This window comes from Montipora foliosa, chromosome 8, assembly GCF_036669935.1.
Source record: "Montipora foliosa isolate CH-2021 chromosome 8, ASM3666993v2, whole genome shotgun sequence".
Classification (NCBI taxonomy): Eukaryota; Metazoa; Cnidaria; class Anthozoa; order Scleractinia; family Acroporidae; genus Montipora; species Montipora foliosa.
This window is the reverse complement of record NC_090876.1, coordinates 51,259,396-51,278,226: the sequence shown is the minus strand read 5'-3', so window position 1 is coordinate 51,278,226 and position 18,831 is coordinate 51,259,396. Positions and strand designations below refer to the sequence as shown.

The following is an 18,831-nucleotide window of genomic DNA, read 5'->3' as shown; positions in this document are numbered from 1 at the left end:
TAGGGGCAAAAGGATCCAATGGGAACCTAAGTAACTGGGAAAAGTTAGTATACGATGCAGGTATAGTCTTTGTCAATTTCCGAAAAGATAACATTTTTTAGTCAGGAAGGCACGAGGGGGCACGTTGCAGGGACATGGTGCAGTGACATTTTTCAGCGACAAAAAGGTGTGTAGTACACACTGAGAAGAGATGCATTAGGGATATGTTGCAGCGACATTTCCCTTCGTATTAACTGATACTTTTGTAACTGATCAACACCAATTTGGGGGTTATTTTGTCGTTGCAGCGTTTCCCATGAAGGTCAACAAGCTGAACTTCATGGGACACGTTGTGGCCACAAAATCACCCCCAAATTGGTGTTGCACAATTATAAAAGTATCAGTTCACACGAGGGGACATGTCGCATGTCGCTGCAACATAGCCCTGAAACATGTACCCGCAACATTTTCATGTGTGTGCACATGTTGTAATCTTGTCCCTGCTACATGTCCCCGCTACACGTCCCTGCTACATGTCCCGCTACCCGTCCCTTCTACATGTCCCGCTACCCGTCCCTGCTACATGTCCCCGCTACACGTCCCTGCTAAATGTCTCGTCAGTGTGCACTACACACGTTTTTCGTCGCTGCAACATGTCCCTGCAACATGACACCTCGTGTCTGCCCACTTTTATTTGCTTAGGATATTCCCCGAGGAGCCGCCAGCGCTCGAGAAAAATGGTGCAAGTTACTTTTCCTGGCGCCATTCTTCGCACCAGCCGGCGAAAAGAATGGCGCCAGGAATAGTGACTCGTTTCATTCTTCTCGAGCGCTGGCTAAATCATTACCAATATTCACCTCATTCATCGACCTTTTATTTTGAACGCAGGTTATGAGACCAGCCTGCAGTCCACCGACTTCACGTTATTGTCTAGCGAATCTATCTTGCACTAGTCATTCGTGTTCAAACCATACATCCTACACATGCCTGCCTCCCGAGGTCCTGTGCGGGTCAAAATCCTGCTGTTATGTTCCGCGAAATGCTGGATGCTGTTCTCAGTCCACAAAGTTTACAACACTTATGGCACCTGACCTGGTCATGACCGCCGACATCGGCGTATTGGCGATAAAAATCGGATACAACTTGCACGTAATCTCCAAAGAGCAAACTTTGGACGTTCAGCCGGGTGATATGATCGCTTGGAGTCCGGTAACAGGGGAAAAAGTTCCCGGAAACATTGCCCAACGGGCATCAGAAGCAACGACTTACCATTTCTCGAGTCTTGATGCTCAAACGCTACAGCTTGGATCAAACGTGTCAGTTAACCAGTCACAGCTTATTTCAAATGTGACATACATGATTAACATTATTGGGTCCCAGGCCTCGACGTTTGAGCTTAGTCATCAGTATTTATTGCCCGGAAATTATTGGGTCCAAGTCAATTTTTCAGACGGCCTCAGAAATATTTTGTCTCCAAATGTTCAGGTGATTTTTGTACAGGATCCTCTCACTAAAATTGAGCCTGCTTACCCAAAAGGATTTTCGTTTCTTGGCGCCAGACCCAACAAAGAAATCGAAATAATTGTTAATGTCTCCTCTAGGACGAATTTAGTGTTATCTTGGATTTACGTTAATTCCAGCACTTTGCTAAAACAAGAAACGCTAGAGAGTCTTGGAAATGACTGTGTTGTCGGCAGATTAAATCGAACATTCAGTTCTGTAGGGCTTCACGTCATTTTGGTGGAAGCGAAAAACAACGTCAGCATGGTAAATACTACTATTTCAGTTTATATCACAGACTCTTTACCTGATTTCAATGTCTCCTTGGCCTCTAATCCTCTGTACCTGGGCGCTCTAACAAAGTTCAACGTTTCTGCGAGCGGACCAAATGTTAAGTTTAAATGGTCATTTGGGGATGGCTCAAGCACACCTTACGTCTCTAACAAATCTGTCACACATAGATTCTCAAAAAAGGGAACTCTGAACGTCACCGTCATCGCACATAACTTGGCGTTTTCAAAAGAGACTCACCTGACTGTGACAGTCCTCTCCCCCCTCAGTATTACTGTGCCATCACAGGGAGTGGTAAATGTAGTGGTGAATTTTTCATGCTCTTTGCTCGGTTTATTTGCGTCAGATCAGTTGTTAATTTGGGACTACGGGGATGGCAGCACGTTTGACGAAGTAAACAAGAAACAAGTCTCACATATGTATTCCAAAGGAGGAACGTATAATGTCTCAGTAAAACTTAAACATTATTCCCATGTGTACCAAAGCGCGGAGATCTTTTTGTTGGAGCCCGTAAGTAATGTTACCCTTGATAACTTTACTGGAGTAGAACTGTTTGACAGCAAAACTTTTATCGCTCGCACAGTAACAGGGAATAACTTGACATATCAATGGTATCTGGTTAGTAACAAGTCAATAACCATCATGATATGTGCCAATAATTCTATACAGATATTTTTCAATTTAACTGGCTCTTACATAATGAGCGTGAACGTTTCCAACACAATTTCATCTGAATTTACTTCGATTTCGTTTAACGTGCAAACGCGCATATCAGGACTTGGAATTACCGCTTTCCCGAATCCTGCGTCATCAAATACCACAATCACTTTCAACCTCACGAAGGGCACCGGAAGTGACGTCAAATATCGCCTTGATTTTGGTGATGGGTTTATCCTTAGAGAGTTTCCACCCTATTTTTTATTCAATCGAACTTTTACTTCTGGTCAGTGGCAAATAATTTTAACCGGGGAAAATGACGTCAGTCACGTGATCGTATTCTACAATGTGACCGTACAAGATTTGCTAAAGAACATTAGTGTTGGATTCAATGCCGTAAAAGAAGTTTACGGGAGGAAAATTATGTCAGTGGGGTCGGTTACAAGCTTCTACAGCGATGTTTCCGAAGGAACAGATGTGTATTTCCGCTGGAATTTTGGAGATGGGAGCGGCAGCCATACTTTCAAAGGGTCACAAATTTTAGCAGGAGGATCCAACAACACTGTGGGACATTCCTTTAACCGCGCCGGTGAATTCAACGTCACGGTAACAGCTTTCAACGCAATCAGTCAGCTTGAGGCCTGGGACATGGTACATGCGCAAGAGCGAATCGAAGGGCTTGAGTTAATCGTGAGTGAGTATATAAGCTTTGGAGAATCGATAACTTTTCGATTTGAGCAAAGGAAAGGAAACAATATAACTTACATAATTAATTTTGGTGATGGAGGATCAAGCCAAAGAATTGCGGTAAATTCTATTAAAAGAACTTACAATAGGGTTGGTGTATTCAACGTAACAGTGGAAGCAGTCAACCAAATAAGTACACAAACAATAGTGAAAAAGATTACAGTCCAACGTAAGATTAGAGGCTTCGAGTTCGCGCATTCAATTACGGGAGTAAAGACAGGATCACCGACTGTCATATCATGGAAAATAACAAATGGCAGCGATGTCTCGTTTTTTGTCGACTTTGGTGATGGAACTCAAACGCAGACAAATGTACTAACTTTGCGCCATAATTACACCACTTGGGGGACATACTCGGTCAAAATAATTGCGTTTAACTTGATTGGTCCAAATAGCACGATAACACAGGAAGCCGTTGTAGATGATCCTATAGTAGGTCTTGCAGCGTATGCAGATCACCACACGATTGACATGTACGACAATGTAACAATTGTTGCAAAGATTTTGCAAGGAAGCCGCGTGACCTACAAGTTTGATTTTGGAGATAGCTCAGCTCAAGTAGAAACACAAACAAACAATGTGACACATCAATACTTCAAATATGGATTGTTTACCGTGGTGGTAACCGCTGAGAATTCTCAAAGTTCAATAAACGAACAAGTCAATGATACCATCAAAGTGCGGAAACCTAACAAACCACTTGAGCTTCGCGGGCTCGATGTATCTTGCCAAGCCACCATTCTTGGAAATGCAAGTGAAATCCTTATCACTTACCAGTATGGTTTCCTATTTCAGTGCAAAGTCAACTTTGGTGACTTAACAGAGAAAACTTTTACAGATGAAACTCTCCCCTGTCCTTTAACATACACCTACAACACATTCGGTAGTTTTCAGATCACTGTGAAATGTGAAAATGACTTGGGAAGTCACACAGTAACGACAACGGCTCATGTTGACGAAGTCATCACGGGTGCCAAATTTAGGACAGGTGATGGAATAATCCAAAAAGATTTTGGCCAGCCTGTGGTTGTCGAGTGGCTTTGGTCAACAGGAACAAATGTCAATCAAACAGTCACTCTGACAGGATTTGGCGTTATAAATAGTCACAAGACCGGTCAGTTAGGTTTTGTCGAGTTGGATCGCACTATATGCTCTGTTCCAGGGTATTACTCTGTAAATATCGAGCTGTCAAATTCTGTTTCTTCTCCACAAAACCTAAACGCCAAGGTTATCTTTCTAGAGGAAATATCTAACTTAACTGTCAGGTTTAACCCAGTTGTACGAACAGGTTCTCCAACGCCATTTTACGTTGCTGTTGATTCGGGGTTAGATGTAAAGGTACAGTGGAGCTATGGAGACAAGATTGTTGACCACCGCCAGTTTAAAGGACACGGCAGCCAGACTTTTATTGTCAGTCATGTGTTTTCAACTCAAGCGGATTTTCAATTGAAAGTTTTGGCATCGAATCAAAATTCAAGGGAGAGCGTCGAACGTAACATAAAAGTGCTTGCCCCTTTGCAAGGATTTTCATTTCACCAAAGCAACACAGGGATTTGGCCGAACAAAGAGATCAATTTTCAATTCAATCGGAAATCGCAGTTTCCAGATCTCCAAAACGCGTCGTACTACATCGAGTTCGGGGACGGTGAGAAGTCACAGGACGTTGAAATGGATCCTGCGCAGACACATTTCAGTTACAAACGCATGTATTCCAAACCAGGTTGTTATAAGGCCAGGCTAGTTATCTGGAACTTTGTAAGTCGGGTTGAATTATCCGCTTCAGTTAAAATCATAGAAACAATAACAAACGCAGAGCTGAAAGTGGTTAATTCTGAATACTCTGCGCACCCTGGAACTGTAGGTGGAGGTTCAACCGGAAACATTTTCCCTTTCGAGTATCCAGTGTCCTTTACTGTAATAACAGATACAGGAACTTGCCTCAGTTACGACTGGTTTTACGGGGATGCCGTTGAATTAAGGAACGTTAGCACGAATGCTATCACGCATGCGTACCCCCTACCTGGAAGTTACGAGGTTACAGCTAAAATCTATAACAGCCTTGGAAAACAGGCTTTACGGTATCCAATAATTTTACAGTATTCAGTGATGGGACTATATTTAATATCAAGTGGCCCTGGAAAGCCTGGGGAGAACGTCACTTTCGTAATATTTTGCTCAAGCCTGGGAACGAATTCGCAATTTGTTCTTAGCACTGGTGACGGCAATAACGTCACTCTAAGAAATTTCCAAAGCAACGTCTCCTTGAACGTAGAAAAACTCTTTATTGATCCAAACATCAATCTTCCATTCGATCCATCCAGTTACTTTGTAAAAACTTACAGTCATGTTTACTCTGCTGAAGGCGTGTTCGAGGTGCAGGTGAGGGGATGGAACAACGCTTCCCGGAAATTAGCGCGAACCTCTGTGGTAATAACAAACAAATCCGTCCCAGTACTTCGCGTCCAAGTGCTTGGTGGCAAGAAGAGTTTGCTGAATGTTTCTTCTATAATTTATGGAAAGCGATTTTCTCTAAGCTCTCGCGTAGAGATTCTGAGCAATGAAAGATACTCCGTTGAGTTTGAGTGGCAATTATTCAAAGCAGATGTTTACCATACCTCTATGTCCTCGTCTCACGTACAGCTCCCCCCTGAATCAGGAAGGGAACTAAGGTAAAAATAATAATCGACCAATAAAAAATCCCAACAAAGTTTAAGTGTGCACATTCAGGATGAGCCCTAGTTTGAGTCATTCAGTCAGTATTCAGGCTCATGATTCCTTTTGATTTATTTCAGTCTTCCAAATCACGTAACAACAAACCAATCAACGATAACTGTTCCTGCGTTAGCCCTGACCCCTGGTGAATACATATTCCAGGTTACAGTCAAGATATCCGGCGAGGGATTAACCAACGCTGACTACACTTACATTAAAATCACGGGCGGAGATATCGAGGCTCGCATCACCGGAGGAGACTTAAGGTCACATGATTGGGAAAAGGAGCTGTTATTGAATGCAAGTGATTCACGTGACCCCTTGTTTCCCGGAAATGAATTAGATTGTAAATGGTTTTGCAATATTGCAGACGGTGAAAACGATATTGTTAATTCTGGTCTTGGTTGCTTTGGAAATGGAGAAGGTCAAATTGAATACACAGGTTTAACTTTCTCAATTCCACCCAGAAGTCTCTTTGAGGCCACCACTTACGTCTTTACAGTGAATATTAGCTCCAGAACAACAAGCCGCTGGTCGATAGCGTCGCAGACAGTGAAAGTGTTGATAGGAAATCCACCAGATATCCAAATACGGTAAGAGCATCTCTGTTTACTTCATCACGACATGGCATTGTTTTGTTTTTGGTTTTCAAAGCAACTAAGCGCTTTGATACTCAATAAATAAACAGTGAGATCTCCTTGCTGACACCTTATTTTACCGTCGTTTCCAAGTTCTTGATTCAAAGTGTTAATGGCCAACTACAAATAGATGGTTTTCAACCAATCTCTATATACATAGATAACAATGCTGCAATGTATATTTGCTGGTGGACGAACAAAAGGAGCTAATTAATGAGAATTCTTTTCTTTTCGTCCACTAACATGGCAGCGATGAATAAGCGTGAAAACCACCTGAAGAAACTTTTTAAAAATTAAAAAATATGTTGAGGAACATTTCAAAATGTATTTTTTTAATCCTTTCCTGATTACTCTGCTTTTATTCAAATGTAAAATAAGATAAATAGAGCAAAATTAAATTTTCTGAACTTAGGGAGACATTAGACACGTTCCGAAGGAAGGAGAACTAAGTCGTGACAGTATACATAACAAGATGGTGAGAGATTATGCACTAACATTTGGCGTGAAATCAACTTTTCTTAATTTGTGTTTTCTTGTAATCAATTTAAGATCCGTCCATGCAATTTCAATTTCCCTTTTATAGCTATTTACTTTATTGACTAAATTGTAAAACAGTGTAGCCTCAAGTTAAATTGCGCTTAGATTAACATAGGTTAATAAATTTTCGACCTCGGATATCATATCCGACGCAAGTTGCGTTTTTAGCTTTCTGATTGGTTCATTCAATCTCGGTTACATACCGTATGACCTAATATGGAAAGTGTTGAATCAAGTGTTGCGAAGCTGAAAATCACGGTGTACGAGAAGCAAAATTTCCCGGGACAAAACATCTGACAAGTTCAGAATTTGATGAAATGTAATGAAACAATTATTCCATTCGCGCTTGTTGGATATGAGACTGGTTATAGCCATCTCATATCCAGTGCACGCTCTTGGAATAATTGTTAAATAACAATTAGAATAATACAAGATTTTTCACACGAGTAAAAAGTCGCTGGACCCTAAGGTCATAATAAGACTCTTCTTACAACGCTCGATGTTGCGAAGGGAACGAAACAAACTTCCTCGAGGGGGCGAATAAACTCCCTCGAATTCCTATACTATAAACTCAAGAAACTGGAAAACTTATGGGAGCGAACAGCCAGAAATTGTAATTTTTTATAGACCGAATGCATAAATAGCGACCAAAAAATATTCTTTTGTTTATGTGCTAATTAGCCTCACTAGCCTCGTTTGCATGGACAAAATATAAAAGAAATGTTGCTTGAGAACGAGGCTAGTGAGTCTAATTAGCACATAAACAAAAGAATACATTTTTGGCCGCCATTTATGCATTCGGTCAATGACTGACATCAATGTTTCATTCATTTCTTTCCAAAACAGTTGTGAGTCGAATTGTGGAAAGTACGTGATTCCTCACCACCGATTGATTTTGAAAACCACTTGTGTAAACTGTGATAATCTTCAAGCTGTGAGCTATAATTGGTCGGCGGAAGATGTGCGCATGTCAGTTCCTTTTCCTATCTGGACCGCAAACCGTACCCTAACGGTTCAGAGCTTTCAAAATGCCGTCATCCTTGGGGGAACATTTCACAGCGGAAGTTCGTACAGGATAAGAGTCTCCGTCAGAAGGCTAAATTCAGGTTGAAAACAGATTCATTCGTGAGATATTTTAATTCAGTGGTTCATTGTGAATGTCACAAGAAACAGGATTGGGGAAATGACAATTGAAAAAGTAGCATAAACTTGATCAACAGCCAACACTCCACTTGGGGTGTCAGCGTCACATAATTTTGTAGAAATTGAACTAGAAATAAACATGGAAGACCTGAATCTAAAAATAACCAAGGTCTAAGGAAACAATCATTGAAAAGTGGAGGGTTGTCCAATACTCCGACATAATGAGATTCATGGCACTTCACAATAGACATCACAATGTGTCCCCCAACCTTAATCCTTAAAAAAATAGTAACAGTTTTGCGAGACTTAAAGAGCGGGACACTTTGTGACACTTTGTGATGTCTATTGTGACGTACCAGGAATCTCATTACGTAGGAGTATTGGACATGTATGGGAGGAAAAGGAGGAGGGTGGGGTGCCAGTTGAATTTTTCATGTGTCTATAAGAGGCAATTGCTTAAATTGTGTAGGTAAGTGCGAGGATCATTTCTCTCTTTTGCCTTTGCCAACCATTCGCTCTTAATGATGGGCAACCAAGAATAGTAATGTTAAGTTGGGACAAACCAAAAAACTACCAGCAAGGCAAAGTCATTCGATTGGGTTTTAATTGAAGTAAAGTCATCGCAAGACATGTAATATGATAAAGTGACCAAAGTGAAACTAACTTAATTGAATAGGCCACTTTCGTAGTCTAACGGTTGAACTGGATCTAGCGTGAAATGGATGCTAATGCGGGCAAATTAATTCAGTTGCATTTGAAAAGATTTGCCCGCATTAGCCTCCATTTCATGCTAGATCCAGTCCAGCCGTGAGAATTCGAAAATGGTCTATTTAGGAGAAGTGACACAAAACAAAGCTAACAAAGTGATGTCAATTCAGTCAAAGAAAAAGAAGTTAGGGCTTGCAGTAGGAGTAATCAAATACGCTAGAACAATATCTCATCTAATGCGACGTAATATTTTCAGGAGCCGAAGGATTTGCCGAGTACAACGTTGAGACCAATCAGCCACCCAAGGGAGGGACGTGTGGTGTCACACCTAAAACTGGCAAGGAGTTGGGTACAACATTCACTTTTACGTGCAGTGGTTGGCAGGATGAACATGAACCGCTGACCTATGAAATGTCTTACTCTCAATACCGGCATAGTGAGGACCCAGTCTCAGCACAAAATAGCGTGCTATTCTTCCATGGTCCGTCTTTAACTAAAGCCGAGTTCTTACTTCCGGCCGGTGCGAAAGAGCGCGGTTACCTGATTGAGGTCATGATCATTATAAGAGATGCCTACGGAGAGGCTTCAGGAATCAAACTGCCAATACAGGTGTTGTTTCTTTTACTTTTTCTGTTAAAAAGTTTTCCGTTGGAATCGACTTTCAGACTTCTGCAAGATTATTTACACTATTTGCGTTATATCATTATTACAGCAAGCGCTTGCACGGACATTTTTAAGGTCCGCTCAAAAACAAATTGCCCAAATGGTGACTTGAGAAAATCAAAATTCTGTTGACAAGAGAGTAACCTGATCGGAGTGATTTAAGTGTCTGTTGGGGGCTTTTCTAAATACCTTTAAAAAATAATGGACATATCTTGTTCATAATTATAATGAATGGCATGCACTCGATGAGCACGTCTCGACCTTAACTAAACTAATCAAATTAAACATTTTTCTCCCGCCCAACTTACGCATGACGTACCAGGTTTGTAAATAATCAAGCCCCTGCCCTGCTGGGCACGGTTAGTTTCTGGATGGGTGACCATCTAGGAATAACCCTTACCGTGCGCATGCGTTCCAACGTTCACCGAGTTTTCTATCCATTCGTGGTGGGTGAAATGTGTACCAGCCTTACTGGGGACAAGTTGTGCATGCAACGGGATTGGAGTGGCACCCACCCCTCCCTGGCGTACGTCACGGGAGAAGCTAATGAAAAAGGAGCCTTCGGGTTACCTTCAACTGCGGTCGGCCTCTTGTCTTGTCATGAGGTACCAGAAGGGTGCCATTTTGTGTGTGTGAGTGTGTGTGTTATCTGGTTCTCTTCATGCAGGTGAAACGAAGAGACGTGACAAGAAACGAACTTAGAAAGAAAACGCTTGCACCAGGAAATGAGATAGAAAAGGCACTCGGTCTTGGAGAACACTTGATCGCTGTACAGACGATAAACATCGTGAGCAACATACTCAACAGTCAGAACGATACGAGTCACGATGCCATAATGGAAAACCAGCGCGTAAGTTATATTTTGTCGGAATGGAAACACAACCGGAAACGCAGCCTGTGGCCTGATCATATCCTTGCACAACTGTTTCGTCCTTGTAAGGACTCAGTAACAGGGCCAGGCCGTGTCAATCTAGCAACGTGTTCTGAGAGCAGCCTTAAACCTAGTTTTCACTATTAACGCAAGCATTGGCACAAGCAATATACGAAGACTTATTGACTTGTCGTTAATTAGTTTCTTTTTCCCTAACCGTGAAACGTACTAATTATCAATACTTAGTTTACGCGATAAGTTGCTTTTTGCGTCACTGATGCGAATTCGGCTATAACCCCCAGCTCCGCCGCGCGTAAGTAAACCGACATTTGTGATACCCTCTCAAAGAGCCTTTTGTTTTGAGGGGCACACTACAATTACAGCCTATTATTGCGAACGAGTACTGTTAGTAGTTATTTTCCTTTCCTTTTCGTTAGAATAATTAAACAATGGAACGCATTCCCCTAAAAAACATCAGATGAAAACGATTTTAGTGTTTTTAAGTGTAAATTGAGAAACGTGTTTTTTTATTAGTTACAAATGTTGTATTTTATCACATGTTTCCATAATCAATGAACGTCCTCGATAGGAATAACCTCAGACCTTTTTCTACTTAATGTATTGTACATAATAAACCCGGTATGATTTGATTTTCTTTCTTTTTTAAGATCCGTTTGATGATGATCAAGTATTTAAGCAGCATTCGGCCACAAACACTTGATGATGTGCTTCTTAGCTCCCAGACCCTACAGGTGGTAACCAGCGTCACCAAGGAAACCACGGTGAATGCTCAGGTACCCCACCTTTTTCATCCATTTTAGAGTTTGTCAGATGCTCTGAGACCACTGAACGTAAGACCACTTGTATCGATAATAGAAAATTAGTTGTTACTTAAACAAAAGCCTCCATTTACCGCAAAAAGATGTTCAGATATTTGTCCGCGGACGTTATCTGTTCCACGATCGAGAAACGAACAGTTTTCTGAGAGCGAAGCTCGAGGAAAATTGTGAACTTCGAGGAACTAATAACGTCCAATAACAAATTGCGGAGCATATTTGAGAGTAAAATGGAGGCTATTATGTTTATTATTCTTCAAATATTTGTCCCAAGACTGGAGCTTACAATTAGACGAAACGTCTGCGAACAGCTTACTGTCAAAAAAGTCTACAGCGTATGAACGGTTGGTTTTTTGGTGTTTTCTGGTACCGCTTCATCAACCAACAAAAACAACAACCTTTATTTGTACTCTTAATACATTAATATTTACAAAAAAAGTAGGAAAAAATTATTGAAACTTAAATAGAATAGAATACTGGCTGCCCGGAATAACGGTCGTGTCATACCTCATTGAACGAGCTTCAGGATTGGCCAAACGAACAATAGAACGAACAAAGATAGCAATGGATTTAGCATAGAAAACAATACGAAGTACGACACTATACAGCCAATCAAATATAGTGTTCAACAAGAGGTACCATCCTACCTGGAACAACTACTGGGGCTATAGAGCCGGGCAACCAATGACATGTAATATAAGTAAGTACATTAAGATAAAGGTTGGTTCTAAAATTACTTAGCTAAAAACAGAAACAAGCAGAACTCAAACACACCCACGCAGCTATGACCTTTAGATGTTCTTATTACAGAAAATTGAAGATAAGCAGAATTAAGATGGCATATCTAGATTATTTTAGGAAAAATATAGTGCAAAAAAACAAAGTAAAAGAGAAGAAAAATTGGCGTGGCTAGTTATAGATAAATAGAATAAATACACAACTGTAACATCAACAGTAATTATTAATAAAGCCAGATTTGATCTTTGCCGAGAATTTAAGAAGCTTAGTGCTTTCATCGATAGAATTCCAAATCTGTGGGTCTTTAAATCTAATATTATACATTCCATCACAAAAGCGAACCGAATTAATTTTAATTGCAAAAGTTTTGGCAAATTGGGGAATACCATCGGATTTTCTCCCGTTTTAGGTGTAGAATATTCGGTCACGTGACGCGTTTAGACCAATCGCGTGAGCGAAAATATTTAATGGGTTATATATTTAATTAGAACGAGAAGCCAAGATTTTGCTAAAATCGTCTGCCCTTTCATAATAATTATCTCTTAAGGCATCTAAAGTTATCATTATGGCTTTTAAGCAATTAACAATGGTCTCATTTTTAAAAGGTGTCATCAATGCAAGAGGTCATTTACTCAGTCTGTTCATTTTGATCAGGTTTTAGCGACGAAGCAGTACGCAACAATGGCTGAAAAGCTGCGTGAAGAATCCGAGAGAGGGGAAGATGGGGAAATCATTGAAACCATCTCCTCTCAAATGCTGAGAGGATTATCAAATGTGTTCTTAGCATCTACAAGCAGCAGTAGCAGCAGCAATGGTTCCGCTGAAAACGAAGACAAGGAAACATCTCAGGTATGACGCTATGTTTAATTAAAGAGCTATTTGTATTCGCCGTTGGTAAACGATAACTTTCAAGCCCTCTGCGCTGTCTAAAGCCCTGGCCAAACGAAACGCAAGTCATCGCAACTCGACGCAAGTTCTCACTTGCGAAGACTTGCGTTCACTTGCGATAGGGTGGCCAAACGAGACGCAAGTTGAGCGCAAGTCCTTTGCAAAAGTAGCAGAATTTTTGTTTTTCTTTTTCTTTTGCCTAGGCTCAGACTCGGAAGAGCTGCTACTTTCACTGTAGCTGCTGCTTATACTTGCACCGCTACTGAGTCTCCTGTTATGGTTTTCGTTTTTCTTATGTTTTTTTAACTCCCTACCCTTGTTTTCTTTTAGCCCTTCGGGGCTTAAGTTTTCCGAATTTTGCTCCGTGACAGAAGCCAACTTGTCAAAATGAAAGCGCGAAAGGCGCGAAATAGTTTGAGGTTCCTGCTCAAACAGCGCCATCAGATTGGCTAAAAGGTTTCCAAAAAAGTTCGAATGACTTGCGAAAACTTGCATCCACTTGCGTTGAGTGGCCAAACGAGACGCAAGTTGGGCGGACTTGCATCCAAAATTTGAACATGTTCAAATCAAACGCAAGTCGTCGCAAGTCTTCGCAAGTGAATGCAAGTGGGTGGCCAAACGGTATGCAAGTCAGCGCAAGTAACAAAACTTGCGTCGACTTGCGATGACTTGCGTTTCGTTTGGCCAGGGCTTAAGGCTGTAAAATATTTTTTTTCGTAATTATGGCTGCCATTTCTTTGGTGTTAGAGCTATGCGCATGCGTAAGACACAAGTCATGGTCTCTCTACTGTGTTTTTCCGGCTGCAGAACCACCAATTCTCCTTATTCGTCACACTGATGTCTTTCTTACATTTGTTCCAGGAGGTTATTAGCGAAGTCCTCAGCCTCATTGATACAGTCTCAGACGCTGTGCTTGATACAATGATCCCGGAGCAGAAATCGGTGGAAATGAAAAGCAAAGGCGTTGTGATTGGCTTATCCAAAGAGCTTCCGAGTAACCTCGCAGGCTTATCATTTTATGTGGAAGCAGGACTTGGACAGTTTGTGCTGCCAAATGACGACAATCTGATAAACAGAACGAAAACTAATTCCTATATCACAGCTACAGTAAGTTGCGTAAATGGTTTTATAGGTCTCAGATTAATGAGAGAGGAGGATCAAAGCATTATTTGGCATCCATATATGATGACTGTAGTGACTAGCCAAGAAAAGAAAGAGGAGAGATTAGTTTCATGCATACTGAAATGATTAATCACAGAAAGCACCATTAATAACGATAAAATTCGTTAGATACTCATTTCCGTCTTCTTAGAATGACCATGCATTACGTAGCTATCACAACAAATGGAAAGCTGGTGCTTGAGAAGTAAGAGAAACTGGAATACCCGGAGACAGCCTCGAGAGGCAGCGTGCAAAACCAGCAAATTCAACCAACATGACACGGAGTCCACGAATGGAACCCAGGACTCATCGCAGCATTGATTGCTGTACCGGTGCTGCTTCCCATCAGTAACATCATTGTCATTTTCCTTTTTCAAAACAGTTGACGTCATTGTCTGCTAATCCCTTCCAAGGAGACAGTAATTCTACAGAGATAAAGACAAACCCATTGTCACTTGTACTTAAGGGGCCTGGTGCCAATGTTATACCCGTTGTAGGGCTGGCGTCACCAATCGATATTTTTCTACCTCAGGCCGAGGTCACACAGGTATGTAACATGGCTTGCACTTGCGTGATCCACAGCCACGTTTTCAACGAAAACGAAAGGAAACGTCTGCATCTTAATAGAGTTCAATTCCCGGAGGATTGAACAGGGACATCAAAATGACCGCTGTCTCTTTCTTTGGGGACACTAACATGGCGGCCGTGACGTCGTGTGAAAACTGACAACCGGTAGCTTATTCTAGATAGATAGATACTGAGATAGATAGTTTAATAAAAATATTACTTCACAGCCAAAGCGCTGAATTGCATAATACTTTACAAATTTTACAATGATACACTATATATACTACGTTAAAATACATGAGTATGACTAATTTAAATTTATTTAAAATACTACAAATTGCTGAAAAACAAGAAGTTCGAACAATAAGCAGATAGCTAATCGAACGCATATTTACACAGTGTTGTTGGCTAATCGGCATATGGCCGGAATGAATGACCGCTGAAAACGCTTGGTGCGCACAACAGGGAGGTCGTTCCCTGTACCGCTTTTCTTTCTGCAATCGTTTTTTTCTCATCACTCAAAGACTGCTACGGACACAGAAAATGAAACAGATATTAATTTTTACTTTATATTGTAGATTCCACCAAACATCTCGCAAACGCCTTCACCTGGAGGATCCATGACAGTTCATAAAGTAACTTTGCCTAACAATGATAGCACCTTGAAAGTTGAAATCATACCGTCTGACGGAATGTCAGCACTGACAATTTTCTTTCGGCATAACAAGCCCTCCTCTTTAAGTGAATACGATTTCATGACAACGCTCCCTCACCAGGATTCCATGAGCGGAAATTACTCGCTGTTTATTGCGCCTGATCAATTAAAGGGAAGTGGTGACTATTATTTTGGAGTGCTACCGAGTGCGCATGAAAGTAACGGGGAATTCACTACAACCACGCTGAATTATACGTTTGAGGTCCTTAGTCCAGCCTGCTATTTCTGGAACGAAACCTCCCTGCAATGGAGCACAAGGGGATGTACGGTAAGTTGAATAAATGTCATATTTCTGATGACAAAATATTAAAACCATTTTAGATCACAAAGAATAGTTTTAGAACGCCGAACGTAAAATAATAATGTAAATAAAACGGACAAATAACCCCAATCAAGTTCCGCAGAACTTTACTGTGTGATGAATTAATCTTACAAAACAGATATACAGACTCGTGAAAACAGTCCTCCCTCGGTTGTCTCGTGCCTCTTTTTCTTTATTCTGAATGTTATAATCCAGGTTTGTTTATTTTTTCTGTTTGAATATTCTGTGTATTTTTTCAATGGACAGATCACCCTGATCTCTGACGTTCCTTCTTTAGGTTCATAACCAATCGACAAGCAGCCTGACTCGTTGCCAGTGTACTCATCTGACGTGGTTTGGTGCTGATCTCTTCATTCCACCAAACAAATTGGACATTAAGGCTTCAATCCAAAAGCTAACCGAGATACATAAGCATCCTGCGCTACTTGCTACTTACTGTGTGATCGTTGGCTTGTACATCCTGGGAGTGCTGTGGGCCAGAAGGAAGGATAGAAAGGATATTACTAAGGTTTCCTACAAAGCCTAAAATGAGTACTTCTTCTTATGGTCCACTGGTTAGGGCGTAGTTTGCATGCCATTGCTCCGAATTCAAATCACAATCTCGCCTTTACTTGGATAAGCTTCTTGTGGTTGCAAATTCGAATCCACCACACTTCCTACCAGTTCTTTTGTTTTTAACAATGCTATGTATCATTAAGTTTGTCATTTTGCCATTATTTAAGTAAAGAGCTTCTGAACTGGCTTGAAAGCTAAATACATTTTCACTACAGACAAAGTCTTTACATTACATTTTACCCCCAATGTCACGTCAACTAGTGTACTTTCTTAATATTTCCTGTTGTATTTGTAGGAAAAAATACCTTTTTCATCAACCTGATTCATTTTTCTGGGGTGATATTTCTCTTAACTTCATAACTAATAAATGTTTGACTAAGCGGCAAAAATGTGAAGAAAAAACCATGCTAGTCTCTATTTGAGCGTGTAAACCAGTGAAACGTTTAGTCTTAATTTTTGCTGTTCGTTGATGTTCGGTATAACTTCAAGATTAATGTATGGCCTTACTACTTTCCTCTTCCAGGTTGGTCTGGTTCCTGTTCTGGATAATCACCCATCACACAGATATCGCTATGAAGTCACAGTTTACACTGCTAGAGGAAAGAACGCTGGCACTACAGCTAATGCTTCCCTTCTCATCGCTGGCGAGGACGATCAGAGCGCGGTACACGTGCTAAGAGGCGGATCAAGAGATTGCTTACAGCAAGGAAGTGTAGATTCATTCCTTATCACCACTCCGCACTGCTTGGGAGGCCTGACGTTTATCCGTATTTGGCACGATAACACGGGAAAAAGTCCATCATGGTTCCTCTCCCAAGTGGTCATACGGGATATTGAAACTGATGACAAGTTCTTCTTTCTGTGTAACAAATGGCTAGCGTGCGATGAGGGTGATGGACATGTTGACCGGTTGTTTCCAGTGGCAGGAAAAGAGGAACTGCGCGACTTTGTTCATCTGTTTAAAACAAAAACATCACGTGACTTTTCCGACGGTCATTTGTGGTTTTCCATCGCCTTTCGCCCAGTGCGAAGTCGCTTTACGTGTGTCCAGAGAGTATCATGTTGTTTATCCCTTCTCATGTGTTCAATGCTAGCAAATGTGCTCTGGTATCGGACTCCAATTGAGAAACAGAACAGCGTATTGATAGACTTCGGTTTCTTTGAATTCACTTGGCATGAGATTGTTATTGGGATTCAGTCAAGCTTGATAGTCTTTCCAATAAACTTGCTTATAGTTCAGCTTTTCAGAAATAGATCAGTGAGCCCTAAGGCTAAACAGAAATATGCCGAAAGAATTTCCGTCAGTAACGAATGCAAATCCCTGGGTTCCGAAAACCATAAAGCTCGCAAGCAAACTGCTGTATCACTGAGTGATATCACTCCTACAGATTCACCGAAAAGGCAATCAAACGCAAGTTCCCTTACACAAAAGCACGTGACCCTGAAAAATCTAACCAGTCTTCGCGCACCTGCTTCTGCGCGCATGGACTTATGGGAAGATGACTTCTTTTGTTCGCTTCTTGAGAGTCAAATTGGTGTGTCGCTGCCGGAAAACAAAGGAAAAGAGACACAAGTGGCACAGAAAAAAACGGAAAGAGACGATAAAGAAGGAGATTCACCGGACTTCTTATCGTCTGATATCTATTATTACCTGCACCAGGATGAAACACGTGATCACGACAAGGGTGCAGGTAATATATTTGACGTCTGGTGTCTTTCACCTCATTTAATCTTGTTTTAATTGAGTGGACGTAGGCTTGGCGAATTTCGTGACATGGTCCTTGTTGGTCTTTGAAAATTCTTTATTTGCGTTTGTGACATTAATTCTGAACTTGCTCTCCGATTTTTCCCCAAAATCGTCTAATGCTTTTTTGTTCCTTAAAATGTTTTTCGTTACCGCATGTTACCTTAGCTTCCTTAGGAGTCCATCAGGACTCAATTCTCCAGAAAACAGTATCAAAATGTGAAAATTCCCAGTTCGCAAAAATTCTAAATCTAAATCAGCACAGTGTTAGATCTGACTAATCCCCTTTTCAGTTCTTGAGCTCGTTGTCTTTCCATTCTTGTTACTTCAAGTCACGTCTTTTATAAGATCGAATATTTTTCACGATTTGAAGAAAAACAGTTGTAACCAACACATTTTTAAGGCATAGTCGGGCAACGCGTACGGTCCCTCATCTTGATTCATCTTTGTAAGTCGTCAGTGCTTCCCATTCCAAAGCGACGCAGCTCTTAGCAATTGCTCTTTTTTTAGTTTCACCAGGTTCAGTATCTGGAAGGGGTTCATTTCAATCAACAGCGTGTTTGCTTCCCCCAGAAAAACCTACCGTAAAAACGAAAAAAAGGAAAAAGTTTAGATGTCTATTTCCTTGGTGGTTTGTGTACGTTGGCTGGTTTGTGTGCCTTTCTACAGCAGCAGCTGCCGGGTTTTTCACGCTTTTGTACGGACTACAGTTCGACGATAAACAACAGAAAGAGTGGCTGGTCTCCATGTTCGTATCCATGTTTCAGGATATCTTAATCAGCCAACCGCTTAAAGTGATAATCATGGCAATTTTCTTTGCGCTGCTCTTCAAGAAACCGCAAGACGAGGAAGATGACAT

General features: G+C 41.1%; 2 protein-coding genes across 2 annotated transcripts in view; both read left to right on the top strand.

The window, feature by feature from the left end:
* LOC138012808 (polycystin-1-like) overlaps positions 1-18,831 on the top strand; it is a 28,443-nt gene that overhangs the window by 5,019 nt on the left and 4,593 nt on the right. The window contains exons 4-16 of the mRNA XM_068859698.1: positions 868-5,843; positions 5,967-6,479; positions 7,908-8,167; positions 9,169-9,521; positions 10,243-10,425; positions 11,115-11,240; positions 12,675-12,869; positions 13,770-14,015; positions 14,452-14,616; positions 15,215-15,619; positions 15,951-16,181; positions 16,752-17,919; positions 18,483-18,831. The exon at positions 18,483-18,831 is cut by the window's right edge and continues 112 nt beyond it. Of these exons, the coding sequence (XP_068715799.1) occupies positions 868-5,843; positions 5,967-6,479; positions 7,908-8,167; positions 9,169-9,521; positions 10,243-10,425; positions 11,115-11,240; positions 12,675-12,869; positions 13,770-14,015; positions 14,452-14,616; positions 15,215-15,619; positions 15,951-16,181; positions 16,752-17,919; positions 18,483-18,831 (9,170 nt within the window). The remainder of the gene's footprint in view (positions 1-867; positions 5,844-5,966; positions 6,480-7,907; positions 8,168-9,168; positions 9,522-10,242; positions 10,426-11,114; positions 11,241-12,674; positions 12,870-13,769; positions 14,016-14,451; positions 14,617-15,214; positions 15,620-15,950; positions 16,182-16,751; positions 17,920-18,482) is intronic.
* The window catches only part of LOC138012830 (uncharacterized), a 133,691-nt gene continuing 128,829 nt past the window's right edge, over positions 13,970-18,831 (top strand). The window contains exon 1 of the mRNA XM_068859737.1: positions 13,970-13,973. The gene's annotated coding sequence lies outside the window, so the exon portion shown is untranslated. The remainder of the gene's footprint in view (positions 13,974-18,831) is intronic.